The following is a 7,961-nucleotide window of genomic DNA, read 5'->3' as shown; positions in this document are numbered from 1 at the left end:
GAGTGCAGCGTGAGCTGTCTCGAGGTCTTTCACTTTTCCCCTCCCCAAAATCTGAATGAAGAGCGCACCCCCATAACACAGCCAAACAACCGTCGGCACGCAGCGCAGCCTTTTGCTGCAGCTTTCCTCAGGTTTTCATCTCCTGCAACGATGAGAGAGAAAACCTCCCCTCCCGCTCCACCAGAAAGAAACTTCGGGATGAGGCCAGCGCCTGGCTCCGGCAGCATTACCCCCATTATATTTCAAACAAGGAATCCAGTCTAGGCACAGACACAGAAACAAGTTCAGGAGTTCAGCGTGTCATCTACACCTTGGCTTCCTCCTCTTCTCTTTTTAACCCCTGAGTGAGTTTTCACCAAGTCTGAAGGGCAGTTGGGGCACAAAGGGTACCTCTACTGAGCCAGGAGTTGCTGGTGGTTCCCCCTCGAGTTTGCACTCATCTGAATACTCCTATGGAAATAAAAGTGTTTCAAGCGTTATCAATTTTCAAGCGTTATCAATTTCTCTCTCTCACAGAACGGCATTAAATCCTGCTTAAGTATTTTTTCTAACTAATGCTGTCCTAAAAGATACAACTAAAGAAACCAGTAACAGAGGAGTGAAGCGCATCCTCTGGAAGGCGAAACATTTCTCTTGAGGTGAAAGCAAGGGCCTGAGCCTGTTAAACCGCTGTGAGACTCTGATGCTGGAGAGAACTCAGCAGATGACTCACATCTTTACTTTTTTTTTTTTTTTTTTTCCCCTCCTCTCTTTTTTAAGGAGGCCAGAGCTACCTGTTCTTAAGCAAGAGAAGAGCAACTTCCTGGACAATACGCCGCATACCCAATTTACCGCCTATAAAAAGCCGCCTTTTGCACAAGCTCCCGGCGCTTGTCGGGGACGCAGCCCTCGCTGCCGAGCACCACGGGGTTCTGACTCACCCGCTTCACGGCAGGACTAAAATTACACTCCTCTTTGCAGTGCTCCAAATTTTGAAAGCGAGATGGATTGTGGTGCTCAAGTCGTCCACCTTGGCCTGAAGTCCTGAAAAGCGTTTGCGCTTAGACATAGTTCTGAAAAAACAGACTTGAACAGCGTCGGTGCCGGAGTCGTGCTTAGGACGTCAGAAGAGGAACAGAGTTAGTAAGTGGAGATGTCGCTAACTCACCAACAGCCCTTGAAAGCTGACGCTTCCCCCCAAGGCGAGGGGAAAGCTTTTTTTTTTTTTTTTTTCCCTCCCAGAAAGCGCCAAAGCTGAGGTGATTTCAGATTCTGCATACTGAGCCCTTCAGGCTGGACAGGTATTAGAAACAAGTCTGAGATAAAAAGCACAACCGTGCGTTAGTGGGAAGTCTGAGTCACGGTGCCCACACCAAGGCTGCTTCCACACTCCCCAGCAAGTTCTCCAGTCCCAGCGGTTGCTTCTCCCGTTCCCAGTGACAAGGGAAATAACGCTCAGGTCCATCAGCAAAGCGACCGGCTATCACAGATCTTGCGGCCAGCTGTTTTGACGATGCAATTAATTTTTTTTAAACCGAGAGATGTTCCTTTGGGAGGACTATCATATTAGCAGGGTTAATTTCCAATTAGGGATGGCAGGCACATTTTTTCCAAACCCTGTCCATGAGGACCACGGCCCTGTGACCAGGGAAAAAAGCCCTGCTGAAGAGTGAGTCACGGTGCAATTCGGGAAGGGTGCTCTGGGGCGTCACGCTAACCGCTGCTGTAACAAAGGTCCGATTTAAAACGATAAGTGCTGACATTTTGAAAAATGACTAACTACTACAATGAAAGAAACATGAGTTTACTCTTTTGGAGCCTGGTCTCCCAACTCCAAGTAGTTTAATTAAAGTCAGAGTAAGTTCATTTACACAGCCACACCCTTAACTGACATTCAGGTAGATAGAGCCTAGCCTAAATACCCTGGAAGAAAAAGGCTTTGCGGAGGATTGCAGCTGCGGTGGCCCCACCGCCCCTGCACCCAGGTACTCCCACCTGGCTGAATAATGTCTCCTGGCGATTCCCGAAAGCTTTGCAACAAGGAGACAGCTCCGAGCGGCTGACGCCTGGCCTCACACCTGCAGCTGTGGGTGCTGGGAGCCACCTCAAAAACCTCCGCCGTCCCCTCTCTCAGCAAAGCCCCAGCCCGAGCAGCCCGACAGCCCAGCTTCAGGCTGGGATCTGCGGGTGGTTCCAGTAACATCGCTGCCTTTCCTCGGGCCCGCGGGACGGCAGCTGCTGCAGTAACCGTAGCCCGCTGCATGCACCCCAGCCCGCTGCTCGGGTCCCGGCCCCCCCACGCATTCCCCGCTGCACCTGCCCAAGTCCTTTTATCGGCTCGCTCGTGTCCTATTCAGGCACCAAAGACGTCCCAGCTTCACATCTGTCGTTCCACAAGCACCCCTATTCACTCATCGACCCTTTTGTCCATCGCTGCATTTTCTACGCTGCCCTAACATCTTCCCTTTCCGACCAAGTCATTTCTTCCACGAAACACAGCACCGTCCTGCTGAGCGACAGTCCCTCCAAGCCCTCTCACGGAGCTGGTCACCTTCCCACGTTACGTGGGGCTGGCACCGAGGCAGTATAAATTTGACACTAAAGTTTGCTAAAGATTGTTAACTGCAAGCGGGAGTATTAAAGAAGTATCATCCTTTCCACTTATAAAAATAGTCGCTAATCTAAGTCTCAAAGGAATTACAGACAGGCTTTCAAAACTGTGAGATACAGAACAGAGACCTCTTTATGCTGGCAGAATGCTCTACTCCAGCACCGTATTGCCCCTTTCTGTTTCTCTCATAATTAAATATAAGTAACATACCAGGAGAGCTCCGCTGTATAATTGCTTTATTTTCTGCTTATTAGTTCTTTACCAACACTACAGCCATATTGAGAACACAAAATTCCTGTTTACTTTAGTCAGGGAGATCACAGTCTACAAACTCATTCACTTATCAGACACGATTAACGCCATTCAAAACTTACTCCATAAATTCACATGAACACAAATTGATGCACTTAAACTCCAGATTAGTTTTTAAATCATAGGATTTCTTACAGATTGCCACTTTATCCTACAGGCTGTGTTTACTGCCCGGTGAGGTTCAGCTACAACCTATAAAGGACATGTTGAAAGTGAAACCTTTATATTTTGTTCAGTAGCAATGGCCATTTATTTTTGACATCTCTGCCACACGTTTCAGTAACTTTTTCTCCCCCCCCCAAAAAGACATTAAAAAAATTCAGAAGCATAACCAGTTTCCTTTCACCTACAAAAACAGAATAACAAAGTTACTAAGGAAATACAAAATTGTGAATTCAACTTAATGCAAAGTCTAGCAAAGAAGTCTGCCCCAGCACTTGAAGAGAAAACATAGTAAATCAACTTAGACAAAAAATGAAGTTATTGAAGTTTTCATGTTGACTGAGAATAGATTTAAGAAAGTTCAAGAACCATTAATAGAGCTTCAAGTTTTCCAGTTTAGGCATTTACTTTGTGCTTGGCTATTTTATTTATGCTCCAGAAGAAAACAGTAACCATATTCTTGTATTTTTAGTCTTAATACCACCACACTATTTGTTAAGTTACATCAACAGGAAAAAAAAAAAAGCTAGAAAATAGAGCAATGATATTCCAGTGGCAAAAAGCCTTGAGTGGAAAAAAAAAAAAAAATCTCACCTCCTCTTCTTTAGAGCTGAGATTTAAAAGGTTATTCTACATTAAGCTTTTGCAGACTCTAACTTACAAAGGCTTACAGTCAATCAATGCTCTATCTTCTAGCATCAAGAACCCATTCAGTCCCATTTGCAACCCACATCAAGATAAGTCTTTTGGAACCATATTCTAAAGGAACTTTTAACTGGTCCAAAGCATCAATTTCAGAAGTGAATTCAGTATTTTTATCTTCCCATACGTCTTTGGTAAGAGCTCCATATACAATGTACTTCGCATGCAGAGTCAACACTGCAGAAATGTAGTGTAATGCCCCCAATTTCATGTAAAACTCATATCCTTGGAAAACAGAGAAAAAAAAAAAAGCCATTTTCTTCTGGTTTTGTAGCATACATTCCTGGAATTCCCCAATCGAGTTTAACTCCTTGAGGAAATCTGAAGTTAATCCTTAAGGCTGAATAAGAACCAGCTGCTTTAACATTTTTTGCACCCAGCATTAATACTTGATTAAGTTTTTATACTAATACTTGTTCTGGGTGGGTTGTTTGTTTTTCGTTTGTTTTTTTTTTTTTGCCAGTCACATCTGCAAACTGTGATATGGCAAATGAGCTGCTTGCCCTTTAAGAACTAATTATGGAAGTTTACATTCATAGTCGTATACTCTCTCTCTCTCTCTCTCTCCTCCCCGCTCTCATTAGTAGTTACTCAATGGGCTTCAGACATCCAACATAGTTCCCTTCCTACAGGACTACAGCAACAACCAGCTACACCGAGACAGATGGTGAAGACTGCAACTACTTGCATGAGTTCAGTCGAGTCTTGGAAAACTAAACCAATAAGTGATTTCCACAAAATGGCTATTATTGAGACGTCAGAATTATCAAGCTCAATTAAAGCATAGCACGGACCTTGCCCCTTCGGAAGTCTACAAAAGGGAAAAGAAAAAAACCAAAATACCTTTCTCCACTACATGCATGTCAGAAAGAATGAGAAATCCTTTTAAGATTTAGATGTCTTCAACTGTCTTGAGATGAAAGCAGTTTGTCTCGATCACAAGACAGGCAAGTCAGTGCTAGATTTTTGCCTAAACATCTGTGACTTAAAGTAAAACTTGTTGCAACGCTTACACGTTATTGCTGCATTTTCTGGAAGGAACCTATCTTGCATTGAATCGGAGACTGACACGAGTAGTAAAAACTGCAGCTAAACATCATTTAAGTTTGCAATGCAAGACGAAAACTGAACAGTATCTACCCTGGAACTATTACATCATTCATGTCTTATTTGCTATATGGTTGCTATGTAGTATGGGGAACTTATTTGCATCCCTTCTCATGCATGATGTATGGTTCAGAACTTCACAGCTGACATTTCAAAGCAGTTCTTACATTACCTAGTTAACATTATGCCTGATATGCACTTTGAACATGTTACAATGGTATTCTCACTATCTGCCACTGTAGGCAAGAATTCGTTTCATTATTAGTCTGAGATATGAAGACAGACTGAGAGTCACTATTTAGTTACAGATTAACAGAACTTTAAAAAAAGTCCTTAATATAAAAAGACAGACTGCAGTTTGATTTTAAGCAATAATTTTCAGTTTACTAGATGAAGTAGACCTATCAACATATTCTGCATGAATGCAAAAAAGTAGCAATCTACAGCAAGTGATAGAAGAAAAAAAAAATATATAATCAAAAAAGTAGAACCAGAAAGCATACACTGAAAACGGTACCCCTCCCCCAACCATCCCCCCAAATAATCAAACCATCTTAAGGGCTATCAAGAGGAAACAAAAAAAAAAAAAAAAGTTACTTAGCAAGTCTACAATGTGTCTTTCCCCTGTTTGCTGGAAGTCTGCCATAGCATCTAGTGCTTGTGTTCATGTCACATTCGGAGATTAGAGCATCCTAACGCCAAGCAAGAAGAGTTAAAACAGGAATCCAGTCAAGTGTGCAGAAGGAAAGGGTGGTAACTGGAGAAAGGTGATCATAATCCTATGGATGCTTTTGTTTTACTTTTCAGTAGAGAATCATTCTTCCGGAAAGCCATGTGGGTTTTTTTTTTTTCCTTTAATTCTTTGTAGACTAAATAGTTGTTCTCTCATTAGGATTTATAATTGGATGTTAACCATGTCAGCCCTTCATAGAGTCCATCCCCTGTAGTAGCACAGGAGGGCTGCACGTACCAATTCCTATCCCTGATTCGGGTCAGGCCCAGTTTCTCCTGGATTTCATGGGGTTTCATGGCATCAGGCAGGTCCTGCTTGTTGGCGAAGATGAGGATGATGGCGTCCCGCATCTCCCTGTCGTTGATAATGCGGTGGAGCTCCTGGCGGGCCTCGTCGATGCGGTCGCGATCGGCGCAGTCCACCACAAAGATCAACCCTTGCGTGCCTGTGTAGTAGTGCCTCCAGAGGGGACGGATCTTGTCCTGGCCCCCGACATCCCACACGTTGAACTTGACGTTTTTGTAAGTAACCGTCTCCACGTTGAAGCCCACGGTGGGGATGGTGGTGACGGACTGGCCCAGCTTCAGTTTGTACAGGATGGTGGTTTTACCAGCCGCGTCCAGACCCAGCATCAGGATCCGCATCTCCTTGTTGCCGAAGATCTTGGACAGCACCTTGCCCATCTCGGCGGCATCCAAGGGGCCCGGCGCCTCCGGGGTGGGGGGGGGGGGGGTGGGGGAAGTGGGTGGGTGGGCGGAGGGCGAGCACCGACCCACCCGAGCAACCCGCGCGGGGCGGGGGCCGAAACGGAGCGGGGCCGGCCCGGCGGAGGGACGGGGACGGAGGGGACCGGGGGGACGGGGGGTGTCAGGGCAAGGGCAGGCGGGGCTCAGCGCCGGCCGCGCATGGGGCGGCTGCGGAAGAAGCGGGGCGGGGATGAGGGGAGAGGCCTGGCGGCGCGGTGCGGCCCGGGCGCGGCGGGAAGAAGGGCCGCGCCGCGCTCCGCTCCTCCGCCGGGGCCTCTGAGGCGGCGGTGGCGGCGGCGGCTCCGCCCGGCTCCTGCCTTGGCTCCCGCCCCGGCGCCTCAGCTCATGGATGCCGGTTCAGGGGGCGGCGGCGGCTCCGCGTCCTGCCTGTAAAGGGACGGAGAGAACGTGAGACAGGGAGGCGCGGGCGGGGGGAGGCAGAGGAGCCGCCGGGCAGTTCGTTACCTCAGGGCCGCCCGCGGGCTCGGGGCCGGCTCCGCTCCGCGCCGCTCCCTCAGCCAGCACTCGCCGGAAAAGGCGCCGACGCCAGCCCGCCTCACTTCCCCTCCGCCGCCACCGCGCCTGCGCGCAGCTCCGCCCCGCCCCGCCCCGCCCCGCCGGGCCGCTCAACGGCGCCACCCGCCGCCGCTCCCCCGCCCCCCCTCTCTCTGCGCATGCGCGGCGCGGCGCAGGGCGGGGAAGGAAGCGGGGTGCCCTCTAGTGCGCGCCATCCCGCTTCCCGCGCGGGCTCGGGAGGGGGCTGCGCCTGCGCGGTGGAAGGCGGTGGGCGGAGCCCCGCCCCTCCCGCCTGGGAAGGCGCATGCGCGGACAAGCGCGGCCGGGGAACGGAAGGGCGGGGGCTTCCTTCTCATTCGCCCGGGGAGGTGCCGCTGGGGCGGGGCCGGGTTCCTGAGGCCTGGACTGCGCATGCGTGCGCGGTGGCGGGGCGCTGGGGGAGAGGGGGGTGGGCCTGGGTGGGGAGAGGCGCCACGCGATCACACGTCAGCAGAAACGTAACGGAGGACGGCGGGGGCGCGTCTTAAAGGGCCAGGCGGCGCCCCCGTGGGCCCTTGGCGGAGCCGTTAGGCCGCCGCCCGTGGGACGGGGCCCGCTGCCCGTGGGACGGGCCCCGCCGGCCGGCGTTGGGCTCGGGACCAGAGGGCGGCCACTGGTGTCTTGAGAGCCACCCACTGGTGTCCGTGCGGCCCTGTGTGTTGGGGGGGGAGGAGGCTGACAGGGCCGGGTGTGTCTGTGGGGACAGGCTGAGCTCTGAGGGTTTACACCCCAGCGCTTTCAGGTGTGGAAGCGTTCGGGGTGCGGTGCCGGCCTAAGCGATCCCCTGAGGTGTCCTCTAGCCGCCTGGCTCCCGTAGTGTCCCAGATGGCGTGTCCGGCCAGGCCACGAGGCCTTGGCTCCCTGCCTGCCCACGAGTGGAGGGTGTTGGCCTCAGGAAGGAGCTGGAACCCTGCCCGGGGTTGCACTGCGCCGAGGCGGGCCCTTCTCGCCTGGTCTGAGTGCTGCTGTGGGCTTGGCGGTGTGTTAGGTCCTGAGTGACCCTCGGGGCAGTGCGATGACGAAGAAGCGTAGGGCGGTTGGCGGGGGTAGCGCA

At 50.8% G+C, this 7,961-nt stretch overlaps 1 protein-coding gene across 1 annotated transcript; it reads right to left on the bottom strand.

The window, feature by feature from the left end:
- Positions 1-2,814: 2,814 nt before the first annotated feature.
- Positions 2,815-6,951, bottom strand: ARF6 (ARF GTPase 6). The gene is made up of 2 exons (XM_075029438.1): positions 6,818-6,951; positions 2,815-6,739 (listed from the first exon to the last, which is right to left on the bottom strand). Exon 2 carries the CDS (start codon positions 6,287-6,289, stop codon positions 5,762-5,764), a length of 528 nt encoding a protein of 175 aa, XP_074885539.1. The 5' UTR covers positions 6,290-6,739; positions 6,818-6,951; the 3' UTR covers positions 2,815-5,761.
- Between the last annotated feature and the right edge of the window lie 1,010 nt (positions 6,952-7,961).

The sequence above is a fragment of the Buteo buteo genome, chromosome 6, assembly GCF_964188355.1.
Source record: "Buteo buteo chromosome 6, bButBut1.hap1.1, whole genome shotgun sequence".
NCBI classification, from domain to species: Eukaryota; Metazoa; Chordata; class Aves; order Accipitriformes; family Accipitridae; genus Buteo; species Buteo buteo.
The sequence above is the reverse complement of the archived record's forward strand: the minus strand, read 5'-3'. Positions and strand labels throughout refer to the sequence as shown.

What these genes read in the sequence shown, in the direction of transcription:
- ARF6 (XM_075029438.1), bottom strand. Translation starts at nt 6,289, where the DNA reads ATGGGCAAGGTGCTGTCCAAGATCTTCGGCAACAAGGAGATGCGGATC.